Genomic DNA, 21443 nt, shown 5'->3' with positions numbered 1-21443 from the left:
AACGCCTCTTTCAACAATGCCATTAATTTATAATGGAGGGAAAAGCCTGGGGGTAATGAAGACTGAAAAGCCGTTAAAGCATGAGGAGTTGGCCGGGGCAGTGTGCAAACAGATCAAAGATGAGTCTTTTCTTCCCTGCATATGTTGTCATTGCTTTGCCTTTTGGATTTATGCGAAACGCAAAGGAATGGAGAGGACTTGAATTGGCCAATGACACATTTTGTTTGCCTTATCTCTTTCTGAAGCAGCTGAAGAAATATTTCTGGACTGTTTAAACTGACTGAAGATTTTTTTGCCACAAATTGTTGGTTGGCATTGTGAGGACTCTGACATGAAAACCCTGAGACAAGATGAGATATACTCAAACAGACACAGGATGAGAAGACAGTTGAAGTCAGTTCAGAATGAAAAGGGCTGTGGAGGAGTCAAAGAGTGACCGGAGGAAGGAGGCTGAAATGGTAACGAGGGGCAAAAATTATCACAGGAGTTACTAGAAATGGCTTGAGTGTCACTGGACAGAAGCTCAGTGTCCAGAACGGACAAGTTCAGGTAGAAATCAGATTGAGTTATGGAGAAAGTGAAGAAATTCGTGGTTCAGGCTCTTTTTTTGCATTCGTAGACTATTAGTCAATTCAAATACAATATCGACAGGTTACATGGCACTTTTCCATTAGTTGGGCCATGTTTCATGTTTTAACTCGTTCAAGCTCACGGGAGTTTGAGCCGCTGTGGCAGACAAGGGAGCATCGAGTGGGCAACATGCTGGCAGCTGGTCGTCTCCTGTGATCCTCATTCCTAATAGAGATAAGAAGCCCAGGTGAATTATATTAAACTCAATGTATGACACACACTGATGCTAATCCTCTGCCCACAATACAGGATATTCTGGACTCACTGACTGCTGCGGTGGAAGATTTTCTCTGTTAATCTGGAAAGAAGGAATGAAGTCTCTGAATCGAAATTGCCTTCATCTGTTTTATTCCTTGCAAGGAGGAAAGTTCCGTCACAGCTCTCAGGGAACTCTGTGACACACGATTCAACGAACAACAGCCACAGCCTTCTTTATTACACCTCTTAGCCCCGGTCAAACAAACACAAGTGTTGATTCTGAATTATATTTATATATATATTAAAGAAGAAGTCCTCTTTCCTACATCCTGAAAGGTCAGCTCCTTATCTTGGACCCCGAGAACGTGTATCTGTTCCCCCTAACACCATCTGGTTCATAACCTCCCGCTGTGGAAAGCCATTAGATAGATAGATAGATAGATATATACTTTATTAATCCCCAAGGGGAAATTTGTCGTGACAGTAGCAGCAACACACAAGAGTAAAAACAAAACACAAAATGTAAGAAACAGGGATGAAAGATATAGAAGTATACAAGTAAAATAAAAGTAAAATACAAAACAAAATATATATGTAAATATACAACACACATGCATACACAACACACAACAACACTGACAAATAAAATACACAAAATATTAAATATTAGTTTTATGACGGCAGGCTGGTCCATCCCTTTTGCTCCTGCTACACTAAATCACTCTCCCAATAAACTACTGATCACCTAAACTATACTTTCACATAATATGACCATACTATATTTGACAATTTCACTGCTCTGTGGTTTTCTTCATCAACCTCAAGAGTGGGTAATGGCAGTGTCCGAGCTTAAATAGGTATTTATTGTTTAAAAGGGATTCCTCGATAACGGTGAGGGGTCAAATACTCATGACTTGTAAAGCTATTGTGGTACAAAATGCTTGCTCAGCTTTTAAATGTGTAATATTTCTTTTAACTGTTTAATTGATAGCACAGTTAATAATTAACATCCCTATTGCATGCAATGAATCAGGAAAACACAATGTTGAATTGTCATGGTATTTCGTACTCATTTGTATATCTTACTCGGTATCGACACCCACTCACATGTAAGTGTTAAATGGACTTGTACTTGTATACATTTTCTAATCCTACCACCACTTAAATGGCTTTAACAATTATATCATTCACCCATTCCAATCCATTCATACAGTGATGAGAGGGGCTACCATGCAAGGTGCACAGCCTTCAGAAGCAACTGGTGGAGCCTCCAAGCCTCTGATTGAAGGACAACCCACTCTACCACTGAGCCACAGCCGCCCACATGTACTTGTACCTGTATATGGTCTTAAATGAAGAGTGGTATAGTTTATGTGCATGTGTTTTCTAGTGCAATACATTTCAAGTGCCATGTTCAATTAATCATGTTAACAAACATAATTTAATGAAATCGGCTCAGCATTAAGCGAGCGGATTTGGTAAAGAAGCCTAAATCTACCAATACACGTTGATTTGTATATTGTGAATATCGACTGTTCCAATATGGTGGAAACGTTGGTGCATAGAAAAGCGCTATTGCAGTCGCTACAGTTCTGGTGGAAATTGCAAATAAATGCAAAGACAATATATTTCCATAGGTGGCGAAAAATCTCCTTTGAGGATTTCACTCCAAACGCCACAATGACAGCCCTGCGCTCTGACATCCTTTCCAAAGACTTGCCATGACGACTATTTGTTGCAGTGAGCAGAGCATGACCACCGCTCAGCATGCTGCTCGCCAAACACCTAAAAGAGTGTGGGAAAAATGCAACTTCATGATTATCAATTCTCCATTTGATGATGTGATTGGATGGGTCAGCTGAATCTACCTCGCCTAAAAGGTTAGTTCAAATCCCTCCAGTTATTTATTGCTGAACTGTGGTTCACCTGCCTGATTCATCAATCTCTCCCAAAACCGACATATTTCTACTGTGTGTGTGTGTGTGTGTGTGTGTGTGTGTGTGTGTGTGTGTGTGTGTGTGTGTCCATCTGCGTATCAGTGGGAGTATTTTGCCTCGTCCTCTTCTGGTTAGGTCACGATATGAGATGATAATCTGGCCTCATTGCAAATGTCCCTTCCAGAAACAATGACAGATGACAGCGGATTACAGCAACAGATTATCCACCAGGGGATTGAAGTGGGAGGACATAAATGAAGGGATAGGGGGTGAAGAGAAGAGAGTGGGAGAAAGATAGAGTGTGTGACATGTACACACACACACACACACATACACACAGAAGACATGTCAAGCATTGTGGAAAGAAAAAAGTGTGATTAAGATCTGTTGGAGGACATTTTAAAACAATATGTAGTGGGGCCCACAGTGCTGATGTATGTTTAAATGTTGAATATCATCATCCATCTCATACCTGCTCTCAATCCCAAGTAGTCGAATACAGCAGCTTGTCATAACCTTAAGTTTTAAACTATGACGCGCTATGTGGACGTAGTCATGGCGCGACTGACCAGCACACTTTCCCCCCGTGGAGGGATCGTGTCCCGTGTGAAGCCAAAAGTCAACTTCGAATTTTTCAAGTTTAAAGTGACATTACACAACCAAGAATAATCTGTTCCTAAACTTAAACAAATTGTGTTGTGCATGAAACAAAAAAGTAAATGTAACACGTGTGTGTGTGTGTGTGTGTGTGTGTGTGTGTGTGTGTGTGTGTGTGTGTGTGTGTGTGTGTGTGTGTGTGTGTGTGTGTGTGTGTGTGTGTGTGTGTGTGTGTGTGGTTCCAAAACTGCTGGTGCATTCAAACAGAGAACTGAAGTTACTGGTAAACTTTATGTGACAGGATAATTAGCGTAGGGATATCTTAACGAGCAGATATAATGTTTACTGCTGCATCCTTTGCGTCATTGGTACACAAGTAGAGGAAACATTGGTGTGTATGACCGAAAATGGCAAAGAATAAAACACAAAGGAAAGTCTTGTAGTCTTGTATGTACATCAAGAGTTCTATAAGTTGTAAACAATACAAATAGTGTAAGGAAATAAATACTGAAATAACATTACTATACAGTATGTACGTGTAAAGATGTCTCTCTGTTTATACAGGATGTAGAATCTATATCGACAGAGACAGATGTGTATGTTCAAAAAAAATGTGGATTAAAAAATGAAATTGTAATCTCCAATGGCAGCAGTGGGTATTTTGGTGTTAGAGGGTTATTGACGGTGTATGCGGGTGACGCCCTACAGGGGAAATCAGGCTCAGAGCAGTTTCATTTCTTTTGGACATTTTTATACTATAATATAATTTGTTGGACAAGAAAACAGACCAGCTCAGCAATAAAACTGATATCTAGGAATTTTTTAAAGAATAATCCAAAAACTGTTGCTTGGTGTTATAAATTGTTGTAAAAAATTGCGTGACTGAAGAGGGCTTTACAATCTGCACACATACGACATCCCTGTCCCAGAATGTATCTGCTAATTTTCCCCATTAGACCTACGTCCTTAATATTTAGAACTTGTGTAACATTTTGTGAAGAAGTCAGTTACACAACAATTATTTCCCATTCTTCTTATTATAATCTAATGTAATGAGATGCTAACATAGACCACTGCTAGACAAATGAGGAATGTATTCAAGTTATGCAGCGCAGTTTTAGTAGGTGGAGGTCTCTTTGATGAAATGTTGATGCAGTTTTTCATATTTTTCTCTCTCCTCTGTTAAACTCCTCTCTCTCGGATCCATTGTCCTCTAAGCCCCTTCTGCTACTCTATTACCACTCTCACTATATGTACACACACACACACACACACACACACACAAACATAAACACACATATACTATATATATATATTTTAAATATTTTTTTATATATACTGTATATATAGAGAGAGAGAGAGAGAGAGAGAGGTTTTTATCAATTACATGAATGTGACATTTATCACAGTGAATTATACAGCCTACCTCATGATTTATGATGTTCTAGTTCCGTCGGTATCCTGTGGCTTTCAGAAATAAAGAGCTGCATTTATTGACTGTTTGTCATTTTCTTTCAGTGGATATGAAGTAAAACTGTTGACTACTGTATATTTGCCAAAAGCAGCTGTACTGGAACATCATCGGAGTACATAATAACTAGTGGTTACAAGGCTTCATGAAGCTATTTGTCCAAAAAAAAAAAAAAGGTCTCTGTGCACCTGTGTTGGAGGAAAATATAAATACATCTCTACTTCTTTATGAGGTCTTGACACGCAATAACAATGGGTTGTAACTGTGGCTCTTGCTCCTGGAAGACAACAGAAGAAAACATGAACAGAGGTCAATGCATTTTAACAAACTTCCAGTGATGTATTATTTATAAATATACATTTGTGTAATCATGTCCCACATCAAAGTATTTTAATGTTACGTTGAATGATAAACGTGACCTATGTAACTTCAGTTACGCAATAAACAAACTTCATGATCGGCCACCAAATCATGATCTTTTACAAAATATAACCAAGTAGATTTATTGTATTTTTGTTTTAATTCCTATTAACCACTCTTTGAGGATAATGTGTTTTCCTCAAAACCTAATTGAGAAAAGAGTCACACACCTGCATTCATGTAACAATCAATGAAATAAAGCAGAACGGTGAGCCGTCACGCTCGTCACTGTCTTGCTGACAGTGATGGGATTTGTAGTGTTTGTTGAGTATTTACAGTGGACTGCTCTGGCAGGCACTTGGCTTTAACCACTAAGCTTTGAATGTCACATTATAATGTAAATGCACAGGCACAATGTCTGAGTCATAAAGATGCATTTTGTCCCTAATAACAGCTGCATGTCGTGTTTATGTGGGATTAAAGTCGGCGTGTGATGGTGAAAGCCACATTATCCAGTGTAATACAGGCACACACACACACAGTGAAGTGTTTGGAAAATCATTTAATTTCATCAGATTGACCTTGTCTTTGGCAGTTTGAAGCTGAGGGACGGAGGGACGACAGAGGGATCAGAGAGCGGGACAAACCTATAGGAAGAAGGGAAAAAACGAGATGCGTATATAAGGGGAGGGGAAAAAGACATAACAGAGAGCGAGAGGATTACTTACCGTTTGAAACAAATGAATCTGTATTGTGTAAATCTGTCAGTGAAGGAGGGCAGAGTGAGAGAGAGTGAGAGAGAGAGAGAGGTTTATAGCATCAACAGACCATCAAATAACAGCGAGAGAGACAGAAATGACATATAACTGTTGAGTTGAAGTCATTTACATTTTTTTAAGAGATGAGTTATTTTTGTGGAAATTTGTTTTCTTATTCCTGTTCGTAAGATGCGCCTCTGAGCGAAGACAAAGGGAGCCACCTGCTGCACAAATGCCTCGAGGAAAAGATGTAATCTGGAGTTGAGAGACAGATACAAGTAGGTATAGAGTGTGTGTGTGTGGTTTATATGTGTGTGTATGTTATTTAGAACAGTATTGTATGATCTGATCTGTTAACGGTGATTATTGTCTTCTGGGAGCATAACTCACACATGTGACATACACTACCGTTCAAAAGTTTGGGATCACCCAGACAATTTCATGTCTTCCATGAAAAATCACACTTTTATTTTTCAAATGAATATAAAATATAGTCAAGACATTGACAAGGTTAGAAATAATGATTAATATTTGAAATATTAATTTTGTTCTACAAACTTCAAGCTCAAAGGAAGGCCAGTTGTATGCTCGATGGTGTTTTGAGCCCTCACCGACGCCTTCCAGGCAGCGGCTGCCTGGAAGGCGCCGGAAGGTGGTCCCGCCCCCCAAAACTCTGATCCAATCAATGCGCTACCCCCACTTGGAGCGGAGCGCATATTCAAATCCACTTTTGGAGCGCATTGCATATTGAAACCCGCGCATTTGGAGCCAAACCCACTTGGGCGCATTTGGGCGCATTTAACCCACTTGGTTCAACAATTTCAAAGGCGTAGCTATTTTTGGGCGGCTAATGTTGTGGTAATGTTATTTCAACCTGCTAGCTAGCAGATAGATGATGCTAATCTTAGCTGTGGTAATGTCATTTCTACCTGCTAGCGAGCTAAATCTGGTTAAAACATTAGGTAACAAAGTAAGATTAATTACTGCAGATTAATCACTGTATTTGAGTGATTGTTAATGGTTAGTGGTTATCTTTCAAATGATGCCTGTGAGGCACTTGACGTTGAGACTGGTTGACTTCCAGGCTGCTTTGGAATAAGGATACCTCTGAGGCAGCCACCAGTTGTTGGATAACTCTGAGGCATCATAGGTAGTGTTGACTGCCAGGCTGCCTAGTCGTTGGTATACAGGTTAACTCACAGGCATCCAGTTGGTTTTAGATACCTGTAAGGCATCTAGACGGACATTAAGAGGGGCTGACTCCCAGGCTGCTTACTAACACTGGTTAGCTCTCAGGCAGCCAATTAGCTTTGGATGCCTGTGAGGCACTTGATGTTGAGACTGGTTGACTGTAGACTGATATCCCTTAGTTAAATTGTCCTCATGCCTCCTCATACAGATAGGCCTATTGAATAAATCTGCCAGATTATTTTTAACATTGCATATGCCTAACATTATGTGATAATACTAATCACACTCATATTGCGTTTCTCTTTCAGTTCATGAAGAAATGGTGCCCAGGAAGGGTAAGGTTCAACCTAGACCCAAAAAAAGTCTCTTTCACACACTGACATTTAACAATGACTTCAATAATTCCCCCAAAAATACTTATTAGTTCCTTGCAATGTCTTTATACAGTAGGACGGAAGCGGAAGGCCCTGCAGGTGTCAAAAGGTGGTAAGTTATTCTTTATCTTGCCATCTGGACTCGAGTACTACAACACTAGTTCATCTCCTCATAAAGCAAATTTGGTTACTTCTTGTTACTTTATAGGACCATCTGCAAAGATCGCAATTTTCCACCAGTCACCACTGGTTGGTGGAGCCTCCGCCCCAGCCCCAACCCCATCTAGCCCTGCTGCTCCATCCACCCTTCCTGCCCCATCCGGCCCTGCTGCTCCACCAAGCCCTACTGCCCCATCCCAGCCGGCATTTCAGAATGTCCACAGCCTTTTGAGGACATGCTCAGGGCATCGGAGCAAAAGGTGAAGTGCACAGCTAGGCATAGGTTTCTTCAAGACAGGTTTATATTTTTAGTGGTAGTGTGGTAGTAACAGTGCTGAGACCATTTGTGATGGGATCTGGGAAAACCAGTCACATGGTGAAATTTGACCTTTTGGAAGCTGACTTCAAGCTTGTTTCAAATATGTTTTCATTATTTGTCTGTTTCAAATGTTATGATTGCCCAGTCAGCTGATCAGTTAGATTTCATGGAATAGAATTTTGACAAAAACAACTTTAAAGAGAGGGGTTCTAAATAGACTGGCTGGTTGAATAAAGCACATTTTAACACATTCAATTAATGAAAAACAAGTAGATATGTTTAGGGATGATAGACATGTTATAGAATAATAATTGAATCAAAACCCAATTTCACCAAAATACTGAGTTTCGACCTACTAGTATTTTCACTCTAATCTCAAAAATGTCCCTTTTCACCATGTGACTGGTTTCCCCAGAGCCCATCACAGTTTTGGGTTATAGGAACATCTGTTGGGATGGCAGTAAAGACAGAAGGGCTATGTACAGACATTACATGTGTACAATACTGTACTGTATGTAAAGAAGATGAAATCCTAATATTATTACGAATAATATTGTTGAAACATTGAAACCTTCTTTGAGTGTGACTCAGAAATTATTTTTACAAAGATACCAGATAACGGTGGAGGAGATCAGGAGGAGGACTGCTCCACCTGATTGCAAACTATTCAAAGACAGACCACAACAAGCGGCAGATACAAACTGTCCATCACGACGGGCATTTAAGCGCAGGCGAAGACAGCGAACCCGTAACTAGTCTTTCCCCAGTTTTCCGACCTGTCCCACACTGCCCCAATAAAATATTTAGATAATATTTATAGTGTATTAAATTCTGCCATCCTTAGTGCTTAGTAAACTAAGCTGTTTGCGTGTGAAATTTTGTTTTTACCATTTTACTGTGTGTATGAGGGTTGTATTTGGCCTTTATTTTCAATAAAGAATATGTCACACCCATCAGTCATGTCTCTCCTCCATCATGTGTGTGTCCTCTGACGATACATTTGTAAAAAATAATTAATGTAAGTTGGGGTTTCATTAACTTGTAACACTCTACTGGAATAAACCCTTATGTGAAGCTGTAGAAATTAGTGTTGACATATTGTGTTACCATGACTATTTGCCTTAATCCACATGCCTAACATGTCGGATCTGTAATTTACACCATGCGATTTCAGGCCCAGCTAGCTAAATTATCAGACTAGTTAAATCAAGATGCCAAGTTCAATACACTTCCAATTCACAACACATACACAGTGATGTAGAACATGAAGATATTTAATTAATGAACACAACAAACAACAAATTGCTAATTGTTAATATTTTCAATGTGTGTGTCAACACACTTTAAAAAAATATCCACCACCACCTCTACCATTCCTGGCCCCAAGGTGTGCGTGAGGAGGTCAAATTGCTCATTTGACCTCACCTGGTTGGCGAGGTGCTGGAGCTGTTGTCTGGAGGAAAAGATAAAAACATAAATTCAGGATAAATAATGTCTATTAAACCTGTCAGAGCCCAGATATAGGATGTGGAATATTGCAAATTACTTGAACTCCGTGGCTCTCCCTGTGGCCACAGTGGGGTCTGATGCCGGCAGCATGGCCACTTCTTTAAATTCGATGCTCCTGGCAGCCAGAGCACCGACGGAGGAGCACAGGTCCTTGGCCGGCCACTGGTCAATTAAAGTCAGGTCGTCAAATTTTCCACAGGCCTCAGAATTGATGGCTGCCTGAGGAGCTAACTCACACTAGTAAGCAGCCTGGAGCCTCACCCCTCATGGTAATAATCTGAGATCTTTTGCAGGTGTCTAAAACCAACTGGATCTTACTGAGTTTAACCTGTTTACCAACGAGTGAGCAGCCTTACAGTCAACACCTCCTATGATCCCTCCAAGTTGTCAAAAACTGCTGGCTGCCTCAGGGTATCCTGAATCCAAAGCAGCCTGAAGTCAACCATTAAAAATAGGCATCCAAAATGAAATTCATTTGAAAGATAACCACTAACCATTAACAATCCTCCAAATACAGTGATTAATCTGCAGTAATTAATCTTACTTTGTTACCTAATGCATTAACAGATTTAGCTCGCTAGCAGGTAGACCTAGCTAGCGGCCAACTGGCATTAGACATTATGATCACTAGAGTTGTCAAAAAAATAACATTACCACTGCCTTAGCCGGCCCAAAGAAAAAGCTACGTGCCCAAAATTGTTGAACCAAGTGGGTTGATAAACAATGCGCTTATAACCAGTATAACTGTTTTCAGCTGTGCTAACATAATCCTATAACTCCAAAAGTGGATTTAATATGCGCTCTAATGTTTTAACCACACAAGCATTGAGAACACTAGAGTTTTGGTGGAGTAAGCTCCGGCGCGCCTTCTCTATCTGCCTGCCTGGAAGAAATACTTTACCAGAGACTCAAGCACATTTGAGCCAGTTGTGCCGCTTAGAGTCATAACATGTGTTTTCAAATGTTATCTTTATTGAAATAACAGTGCTTTTCTTTGAAAAATAAAGTCATTTCTAAGTGATCCCAAACTTTTGAACGGTAGTGTATTGACTCTATTTTCTGCTGTTTGGTCTTTCATCTTGTTCAGAACAGCTGAATACAACCCAGTTCCATCCAACTGATCTGTATTACTATATGTGTGAGAGTGTGTGTGTGTGTGTATATGTGTGTATGTGTGTCTATGTGTGTGTGTGTGTGTGTGTGTCTTTCGAGCAAGCCCAAACGAAGACCTCGTTTCTTCTTTTTTTTCTCACTTCCTTTGCATTATTTGTCAATTTTCACAGGAGGAAGGCCTACATTAGGACATAGTTGACATGGAAAAAAAAATAACATTTTGTGATTAACGATCAAAAACTACACCAAAATTGCACTCTAAAAGAAATGGTCTCTGATAATGATAAAATGAGGACTGTTGATGACCCACATGGTTTTTTTTTAGTCAGCCCCCAGCACTAAGTGCTAAGACCAAACCGTCAGTCATGTTGTCTTCTTGTGCATTCACTTTAATACGTAAAACTGCAATTTGAGAGTTTTGAGATGGCCATGTTCACCCATGTTAAAACTAGTAAAGGTTTCAAATACCTTTTGGTATACTACAAAAGTTGGCAAACTGAGAATATACAGGGAGTGCATTGTATTCATTTGTTAAGTCTATAGGAGGAGATAGGGAATTTGGGGGACATAGTTTCTCAGATATTGACAACATGGTGTTGGGGGACAGGAAAATGATTTAGCTTCACCTCCCCTTCAGGTCCTCGTGTCCAACGCAGTATAGTTAAATGAGACTGTTAACCGAAGCAAGCTTAAAATGTTTTAACGTTTAGTTCATACAAATGCGCATATATATATATATCTCATTCTTTTTTTTTTGTCTTCTTTGAAAAGAAGACTGTTGCGAACAAGTGCCTTGCCTTCACAGCCTTGTTGTGTATACTCAAATTCATGCAACAGTGGTGCATTTCATTTATTTCATTTGAACTGTGGAACTATATTTACTTAGGAGTCTCCCACCAACACACGACTTTCCTTCTGTTCTCTCATTCATACAGCGAGGGCGGCGCCTCCCAGGCAAGGTGCTTATGAGCTATTTATGATATTTACTTGAGAGTTAAAGTAAAAATTAATTATTAAGTACAGGGTTATCTTGCTGAACAAATTGTGTAAATATCATGAACTTACTTTTAATATTATTATTATTTTCTTTTAATGAAATAAATCATCCAAATCCATCCATCCATTTACTCTCCGCTTATCCGGGGCCAGGTTGCGGGTTCAGCAGGCTTAGAAGGTTATTCCTAATGTCCCTCTTCCTTCACACTTTTCAGCTCTGCCTGGGAAACTCTAAGGCTTTCCCAGGCCATACGAGATATTTAATCCCTCCATAAGAGATATGTAGTCCCTCCAGCGGGTTCTGGGTCTAACTATGTGCCTCTTATCAGTGTGACATGCTAAGAAAACCTCTTAAGGGAGGCATCCAGGAGGTACCCTGATCATTTTGAGTGATTTTTTTCTGAGCTCCCTCTACATTTAAGAACTCCTCACCCTAAGTCAGATCCTAAGGAAGCTTATTTTGGCTGCTTGTATTAGTGATCTCATTATTTTGGTCACTACCTAAAGCGCATGACCCGTTGGGGAAGTTTGTCCATCAACACTGGTGGAGGCCAACAAACACTGGAAACGTGTTTGACTAAGTGCCAGGTTTAAGGACACAGGTTTCACTTCTACAAGGACTGGGCGCCTCTTATAGCAACAACTCTGGTACACCATATTCCCACAGTACCCCCCACAGGAATCGCTGGAGGACACGGTCAAAATCTGCACAACACATGTAGACTGAATGGGAAACCTCCCATGCCGGTCAACTGTTCAAGGTCGGACCCGCATCAACATTAGTCCTCCTGGATCTATGGGAACCACAATCCCAGTATGCCACTCCACAGGCACTGTCCCTGACCTTCATGCCAAACCATCGTAACTTTTTTTGAGCAATTAAATATATCTCTTGTTCTGCCTGTTTTGTAATATACATGCCTTAAAGGTGCCTAATATTTCTAGACTGAAATAATATTGGCATTATAATTATAACTATGATGATTTTTTTAGTTGCCTATTTTTTGGTGCCCCCTCAGGACTTGGTGCCCTACGAACAGCGCGTAGTGTGTGTTATGGGAGCGGCGGCACCGACTACATCCAACCACAACTGTAACCATGTTATCTGTTGATCCTCCATCATTGTGTCACATGCTGACTCATCTCGCTTAGAAGCTACGATGTAACATTAATGTCACATTTACGTGCTGGTTCTGGAGCTTTGACCATATCACAGAGAAATTTGCTCAACTGTTCATCTCAACTGTAGATGTTCTAATGTTTATTATTTTGAGGACTTATTTTCATATTGGCTTAAAAATGTAGCTCTGAACTGCTGATGAAGACCTGTGTCTCAGTTGAATAAAGTGTGACTAGTGTTAGGGAAATATACGTTATATATACTGCACACCTGTTAAATGTTTCTACTGGATGATAATATTTAATGCCAAATATTTTCATATTTTTGCATCAGAAAAAAGCAGTGACACTGAAGGAGGAACAGAGAGAGCAGAGCAGGACCAACGGGGAAGAAGAGGAGGAGCTTAGCGTAGACCCCATGTCACGATTCGCTATCACAGAGGCCCGGTCCTGGTAGGACAGCCAATCAGAGTTTCTTTGAATCTGAGGGCGAACTTCAGTGGTGAGCTTGTTATCATAAGGTAAACACAAAATGATATCAGTAGTAAACACTTCTTTCACATTCTTAAAATGTTGTTTTGTATCACTAGCTACCAGACACTTATAGTTTTACATTCAAAATGTGTGTGTGTCTTCAGGCTGAAGGTGAAGAAAGGCTTGGTGTCGATGGTGGCCCAGAAAACTCTGACCACTGACTTGTGGGCAGTGACCCTGGAGAGAAGCCAAGGCTCCAAACACGACGTGGTGTCTATCCTGTGCCGCAAACACATCACACACAAGCACACACACAAGTAGGTTGACAGTCAATCACCGTAGCCAGCAGACACACAGCCCGATGAAAATAACTTGTTTATTAAAGACATTTGATAACCACCATTATCACTGATTGGGCATTTAGGTTTTGTTAAGCCAGCAAACACAAACAGCTTGGCTTCTTAGTACACCCCTTTGGGCATTGCTCAGATGTCTCTGGATCCCAAGATTGATTGAGTGGAGTCGGGCTGGGTGGAGGCTATAAGAGGAAGCAGACTGGGAACTAGCAGACTGGGAACCAGGGTTGTTAAAAAAATCTCCAAACCTCAAAAAAGAAAAATCCTGAACCATGGCTTTGAAGTAACCTTCCAATGTGCCGTTCTAAGAGCTGCCTCGTTGTACTCCCAATCAATGAGCTGGGTTCATAATTGGTCAGTTCGTACTTCACCCTGTCAGGATGTCAAGGGGTGTCACCGATGTCGCAACGAGAGAGGACCCAAATGCCGACATAACTTCTGCAAAAACCAATATTTAATCCAACAAACTTGACAGGCCGAGAACACGCGAACCAAACGGAACGAAGCCACACTGGGAATGAGACGAACAGGGTTTAAATACACAGGCAATGTGAGAGGATTGGACAACGGGGAACGAGACACAGGTGGACACAATGAGGGCGGGGCCAGCAATCACTCAGAAGGAAACAATCAGGACCAGGGCAGACAATCACAGAGAGACAGATGACACAAGGACTTCAAAACAAGACACAAAACGGGACACAAATTCCAAATCATGACACAGGAAGGTTTTGGGTTTGGAACATGGAATACCTGTACTAGCAGCTCACTCTGTTGCCCTGCAGTCCCACTTTACTACAACAGGTGGTGTGTCTGTCAGTCCACGGCCTGAGGCAGAGCTTCGGTGTTGCCATGGCAGTGTCTGCTAACTGGTGGGTGGAGTACTCTGGGCATATACAACCCCTATCGCCACATGGAGCAGCAGTCAGCATCTTCTCATTTGCCGATCCGCATATCTTTAGCATCGCTCCCATCACAGAGGTACTTCATCTATTTGGTCATTCCTTTAATCCTAATCCAGGGATCATAATGTTTATAATCTTCCACATTGTTTAAGACTCATAGAATCTGATCTGTTTGAAGATATTTTGTTCTAATCCTCTATCCTCAGAGTAACATGATCATCAACACAGCCATACTGACCAACCAGCCAGTGTCACTTCCTGTCATTGTGCTGGCCATAAACCATAATGGGAAGGTGTCAGATGTCACCTCTGCAGTCACGTGCCACTCTACCAACGAGAACACTGTCAAGGTGCAAGACAGTACATTTTAATCTCTAAAACCAAAACAATAAGCCGAGAGAGGTTTTAAAAAACACTGTTGAGGCGATAGGAACTACAGATTGGTGATAATTCTCTGTGGGTTTGCCACGACAAGCAACATTCACATTACACAATTGATGATATGATGATATTGATTACTGCGCGCAAGTGATATCGCTACATTTTAACACAACATGTATGTTTAATGTACATAATGCACTAATGTCCTTTAATTCCCAGTTTAATGGGAGTCTTCTGTATGCGTTCTTCATAATCACAGGTGTCCAGCGATTGCTCAACTCTCTTTGTGGACGGCAGCGAATCAGGGGTGGGTAACACCTGTGCAGTGGTGGAGTTTCTACTGGGTGCACTTCGAGGCTCTGTGTGCGTGGAGGTGTGGGCTCCTTCAGTGCCTCTGCGAGTGTCCTTGGCAGACCCTGTTCTCAACGCCATCGATGGCTGGAGCCACTTCACAAAGACTGGGTAGGAGACAGCGCCAGTGTGTCTACACTGTGGTTTATTGAGCCTGTCTATGGTTTATGCAACAAAGCAATCAGTTTTTGCAACTTTTCTCCAAAGAGGGTTTAAAAGAAAAGCCATCACAAATAGATATAAAGGAACAGCCATGGCACTAAGCCGTCGAGACGACAGTGTTATCTAAAGCTGGAACTGTGTATAGAATGTTGTTGTCTCTTCTTTATTATGTTGTGGTCCTGTGGTGAGTGTGCTGAATTAATACTCTGTTATCACCGTTGTGATGTGTTTATTTCTAAGAGACCAAGACTGCCAATACAGTTTTGCTGTAAATAGACAAGATACTCCACACAGTCTGCGGACCTAATCTTATGACCGCACATTTTTTTTTTTGGGTGCCAATATCAGTCTGACAGCTCGGGCTCTTAAAGATTCTCTGTGGCGTTCTTTCTTGGAAACGAATTGAAGTTATGTTTACATTTAGTACTTACCAAAATCGCCCTGTGGGCCCACCACTCGCAGGGTTAGGCATCAGGTTCTTTCTTCCGAACTGAACAACTAACATGGCAGACCATTTACAGAAAAGAGCAAGTGTTGGCACAACTTAATTGATCATAAGTAGCCTAGGCTAAGTAAGATTGTGTGTAATGTAGCACTGCACTGGTGATACTATTTGGGGGTTAACCAATATGTCTAGCTATCCAGCTGCTGAAAAAATGTGGAAAAGTTACATGAAGCTTTGGCTGTATGCTACCAGGATTTAGCTCCATTCACCTCTAGGGTGACCAGACGTCCTCTTTCCCCCGGACATGTCCTCTTTTCCAGACCTAAAAAATGCGTCCGGCAGGGATTCCAAAAACGTCCGGGATTTTGCTTCGTCGGATATTTGTGTTTCTCTTTGTCTTTCACAAACTAGTTATTACCCCTTACAAGTTTTGGAAATGGTATCGCCCTTACGTTCCACCTTCATGCGCAAGCTCTGACTGTCATTGGTCGACCGATCTCAGTGTTGCCAGATACACAATAATTATCCTCCAAATACGACCATTTTGAGCCTTTGAACCTGAGTCTGAGATCCAAGTTTAGGATGTTTGACTTGATGTATTTTCTGATGGCTTGTTGACACAAGCATGACCCTATGCATCTGTGTATTATCTCTCAGACACACTTAAATTAAGGCTTTAAGTTCTTCATGTGTGTCCCGTTTCTCTCAGGTGTGTACCAGTGTATCAACGCTCCTCCATTCAGGTTCTGACTCAGTTCATAGCTCAGGATTCTCAGAGCAGAACCACACACCTTCTGGGCTCATGCGATTGGTTCGTGGATGTTACAGAGCTGGTCCGTAATTGGATGAGAGTAGAGGACCCTCGGGTGGCTTCCCTTGGCGCCCACAACAACCTGATTGGTTTACAACCAGGAAAGACATCACTGCATGTAGGTGATAGTTGTACAGAAATTATTTTGAACATCTTCACTTCCTGGTCATTATCATCATCATCACCCACGTTTCTTTCTCTCAGGTCGTCTCTGAGCAGTGGGATGGCGTGCTGGGCAGATGTGACATCACTGTGACCTCTGACCCTGTTACACCGTGGGACCTATCTGTGCAAGTGATCAGCGGCCTTGGCATGTCAGTCACGGCCAACCCAACCAACCCTTCCATAGTAACAACCACAGTAACTGCCTACAACATCCTATACAACCATCACCAGGTGAATGAAAGCCGATTATGATGATTGGGTGGGGCGGCTGTGGCTCAAAGATAGATAGTCAACTGTCAATCAGATTTTAAAGGCTCTGTATACATTATGGAATTAATGTTTACTTTGTCCTGATGGGCATTAAGACATTTCCACGTTCTATGTAGATGTGATTAGACAAAGACTAAGTTTAAAGCTTTGAGCTAATGTCAATAATACATGAATAACACATGAAACAACTCCATGGAATGGCAAGGATCATACCTTTATAGCCAGTGGAAGACCATTAATATGAAACATCTGTGCAGGAAGTGTTGTCTCATTCACAGTAGCTTAGCACTGAAGGTAAATTTGAATCAAGGACCGTCTTAAATGTTTACTGATGACAAGGTTTGTTTATATTAAGAGAAGTGTATTAATTAACTACATTTTAAAGCGTAGAAGCTTCTAAATGACAAAAAATGCTTATAAAAACAGAGACAATTATTAATAAATGCTTGGTCCTCTGAATTAAGGCCATTATATAAGAATTTGCATGCGGTTAGTTAGTTGAAAACACAGAGCTAAATTATATTTATTTAAAGTAACAGTGTGAAATGGGACTTGTAAACCAAATTGTATTTCCATTCACATCCTGTTGTGTCTCTCCAGGAGGCCTCCATCAGTGTCTGGCTCCAGTTCAGTGACGACACCGCCTCCCTCCTCTCCTCCTTTAGCGACGTTCCCTTTTTCCTACGTCTTTCCTCATTGGCTGAGACTGTAGCTGTTGTGATGCCCGGTTCCAGCCCACGCATATTTGCCCAGGGAGATGGAGGCGGACCTCTACTGCCTGCATAACTTCTGGTTTCAACCTGCACTGACCAGCCAATCACCTCCAACTCGATCAGTGAAGGAACCAGGGACTGAGGGACTGGACGGACACCGGAGGAGGAGGCGGGGCCAGGAGGCTGGCGAGGGGATCTGGTTGGATAAGAGTCAACCTGGACTTGGGCTTCCTGCAGCCAGTAGGGGAAAAGAATGATGAGGGGGATAAGTTTAATCTCGACATCTCGGGCACGCTGGCTGAATCAGACAGCGACATCTATGCATCGAACTTTGACGAGGACGAAAGTGAGAATATAAGCATTGACTACTATGAAAAAATCAGTGGGAATAGGCCTGAAAGACACTGGAACCAGCTGGGGTACGGTGAGATGGTCAGTCGGAACAATTTGGAAAGAGCTGTGCTGATGCCCAGCCAGGAGGAGGGCGCTGTGCACTTCTCCCCTAGCCAGGAGAAGGACGGAAAGTGGGAGGAGGAAGTGGAAGGGCGAGGAGCGAGAGAGCTGGAGGTGGGTGTGGGTGTTGTCCTCTCTCTGCTCTGTCTCTCTGCTGTCCTCTTCCTGGTAAACTGTCTGCCCTGTGTCCTTCGAGACAGAAGAAGGACAACGATGGAGAAGGAAACAGAAGAAGAACTAGAGGGAGGTACAAGGGCCGAAGAGGAAAGGGAGAAGAGAGAAGGTGACGACGAGATAAAGCAGCAGCAGAAGGCGAACAATACAGAGGACGAGGTCGAGATCATGTGCTGATCCATGCACAGGCCGAGCTGAATTTAAGCTCAAATCTGTGCTCAAAAGTAACAAGTGAATTATGGTTATAATTATATTCAAATGGAAGCTGTCTGGAGGTTAGGAGTTAGAAAATGATAAACACTTTCATTTGTTCTCTTTTTTCTGAGTTCGGACATTTTACACACTTTTTAAACCCTTTGTAGCACAGCTAGGGGCCAGGTTCACCAGACATCTTGACATCAACAAGAAGCTCTCCGGTTAAGAGCTGATACACTTTCAAACCTCTGAATTTGTAACTATTTCACAGCAGCATCTCAGCTCCGGCACTCAGGGCCGTGAAAAGTTGTGGCTATTATGTAGATATCTGCTCTACATGTCGTGTCTGGGTAGAATTAAAAACCACAAACTGTCATCTGTAGAAGCCACACCACCCACAAACTATGGAGGGCTCCTCTTGAGGCACTAAAAACAGTTTCATCACTCAAATAAGAGTCGGTCAGGGTGGTCTCTCTCCGAGGTTGAGAATATGCCCCCTCAGGCATTTAGAGATGGATATGATGGAGAGAAAACCAAACCAGCTGCTCGTATCAAACTGAGTGCTCCCTATAATAATCCTTGGGAATAATAATAATAATCCAATATTATATCCAAAATTCTGCAAAAAACATAGAATACAAAAAGTAAATAATTGAAAGGGTTAGTCCAGAAAGACTCCTTGTTCTGTACCTCGGTGAGAGGTGAGCCACCTGAAGGCCCTGAACCAGATGTGTGATGGATCATGGAGCGTTGTGCTGGCTATCTGAAGGTTGCTTCTCCACGGTAACCAGAAATAAAACCGTCTATGATGAAGTTGAAGATCTCTAACATGTTATTACTCACCTCCAATAAGTTCAGCTACCCCAGGAAAGGTCGACACTGCTGGTGCTTTGTCACGTTTTCATCTCGTTCTTGTCAAACTGTTCCGATGTACTTGTCCCTTTCCAACACCTCTGCTCGTCCATAGCTGTAGACCCGATTTCTCTGTTCCCAAATGAAAATAAAAAAATATATATAAAAGAACAAGACATTGAATTGTATCTAATCGGATGTCAGCGGGACTTATCATTTGTATGTCTTAAGAATAGTCTGAAATAAATCTGTTTTATGATGCGACAACACACAACAAACTAACTGGAAACTTCATGTTTTGGGTGACATTTGGGGACCTTCATGGCTACAATAATAATACCCACTTGGTTAAGGTTCAGGAATCACGATGATCATGGCTAAAAATAACCTTCATTGACTGAAATCACCTTTTTAAACTCTGAAGTTATGTATATGAATATCAACACCTTTTTGTTTGCTTCCAGTCATAATTACTACTGCTGCTAGAGGGCCTGGTCACTTTAAAGTACAGATACTTTTGAGCCCTTTGTTAAAAATACAATCCTATTATAACATACTGGACGATGACTTTTTATGACTATTTTAACATGCTACAGTATGTTAAAATAGTGATACAAAGCAATAGTGCTGTACACAGTCCTGCCTATTGTTGAGGCAAAATGATGAGAGGAAAAGTTGATTTAGAGTTGCAACCCAGCGAGAAGTGTATTAATGAGCACAAGTGATGATTTTCTTTAACAATGACCTTTTTATGACTACCGAACATACTTTACTAATGCACTTAGTTCTCTTTAACACATGATACTATAACTTAAATAACTTTTGTCATACTATAATATAGCTTTCTATGACTTCTCAACATATATTAAGACTTTTATAAGAGGTTATGACTTTTATAACCTCTCAAGCATATTGTACTGAGCTTTTCCATGACTTTTTTGAGCATACTATAATATGATTAAAGTATCACTTTTTCATGAATATTTTCGGCATGTTAGGCTACGACTTTATTACAATATTAATTTACAAATACATTCACACAAGTATGATTTACTGAAACAAAACAAATCTATTATTTCTTTACTTTCTGAATATTTGACTGGGCGGGCCTGCGCAACATTAAGTTTAAATTTATGGTAACAGAGTCAACGACTAAAAGAAAATAAAGCTCGAGTAAACGTACTGGTGTGTTTCATGGCAGATCCCCTCACCAGGGAGGACACAAGGTGGCTCTAAACATCTGGATCGGCTCAGCCACCCTGAAGTACACCCTGAACATTCACGACAACTCTACATGGGTCGGTGGAGGGTGATGTTAGTGAATGTTAAAAATAAGGACACAATAAGGGAGAAGAAGGGGAGCATGCTTCTCCTGTTGGCCTCTGTGTCCAGATGACCACACCACCTCATCCCTCGTGGGACCTTTAGAGCAGCTTGAGGTTGCGGTAGGCAGGGGAAATGTATTTACTTTTTGCTCAACTCAGTCTGGATGTAAGCAGATGTTCATAATGGGCCATCAAGTCTTCCTGTTTAACCCTTTTGAGGTATATTTAGTTGGAATGCTTCAGCAGTCCAACTATTGTTCTTCAAATCTTTAATCAACTTCTTCTTCTTCTTTTTACGGGATGTCGTAGCGAGAGCGAGAACCCACATGCCAACAATTCTTCGAAACAAGGATTTAATTCTACTCTAAACAGGTTACACACACAGGACAAGTACGACAACACAAACTACACGGTAAGAAGCCACACTGCAGAATGAGACAAACAGGGTTTAAATACACAGGGAGGTGCAGGTGATTGGACACTGGGGAACGAGACACAGGTGGACACAATGACACGCAATCACACAGAAGGAAACAATCAGGACCGGGGCAGACAATCACAGGGACAGGAAATGCAGGGAAACAGAGGACAAGAGAGACAGGGACTTAAAAATAAGACACAAAACAAAACACAGAACTTCAGATCATGACAGTTCTTCTATTTCTTCCGTACGTATTTTG

General features: G+C 41.3%; 1 protein-coding gene and 2 long non-coding RNA genes across 3 annotated transcripts; 2 read left to right on the top strand and 1 right to left on the bottom strand.

Annotated features, from left to right (window-relative positions):
* The first annotated feature begins 7088 nt into the window (after nt 1-7088).
* LOC130189686 (uncharacterized) lies at nt 7089-8706 on the top strand. Its single transcript, XR_008830850.1, has 3 exons — nt 7089-7477; nt 7590-7628; nt 7725-8706. It is a non-coding gene; the product is annotated as an uncharacterized LOC130189686 (long non-coding RNA).
* A 544-nt stretch (nt 8707-9250) lies between these two features.
* Nucleotides 9251-9653, bottom strand: LOC130189687 (uncharacterized). Its single transcript, XR_008830851.1, has 2 exons — nt 9541-9653; nt 9251-9447 (listed from the first exon to the last, which is right to left on the bottom strand). It is a non-coding gene; the product is annotated as an uncharacterized LOC130189687 (long non-coding RNA).
* A 2294-nt stretch (nt 9654-11947) lies between these two features.
* On the top strand, nt 11948-19614 carry tmem132a (transmembrane protein 132A). The gene is given in 11 exon segments (XM_056408859.1): nt 11948-11983; nt 13066-13144; nt 13147-13252; nt 13370-13522; nt 14347-14542; nt 14673-14816; nt 15107-15309; nt 16515-16734; nt 16821-17012; nt 17652-17903; nt 17906-19614. Coding segments are annotated over 11 exon segments (2244 nt in total). The 3' UTR covers nt 18569-19614.
* Nucleotides 19615-21443: the final 1829 nt, after the last annotated feature.

The sequence above is a fragment of the Pseudoliparis swirei genome, chromosome 24 (assembly GCF_029220125.1).
Source record: "Pseudoliparis swirei isolate HS2019 ecotype Mariana Trench chromosome 24, NWPU_hadal_v1, whole genome shotgun sequence".
Lineage (NCBI taxonomy): Eukaryota > Metazoa > Chordata > Actinopteri > Perciformes > Liparidae > Pseudoliparis > Pseudoliparis swirei.
The sequence above is the reverse complement of the archived record's forward strand: the minus strand, read 5'-3'. Positions and strand labels throughout refer to the sequence as shown.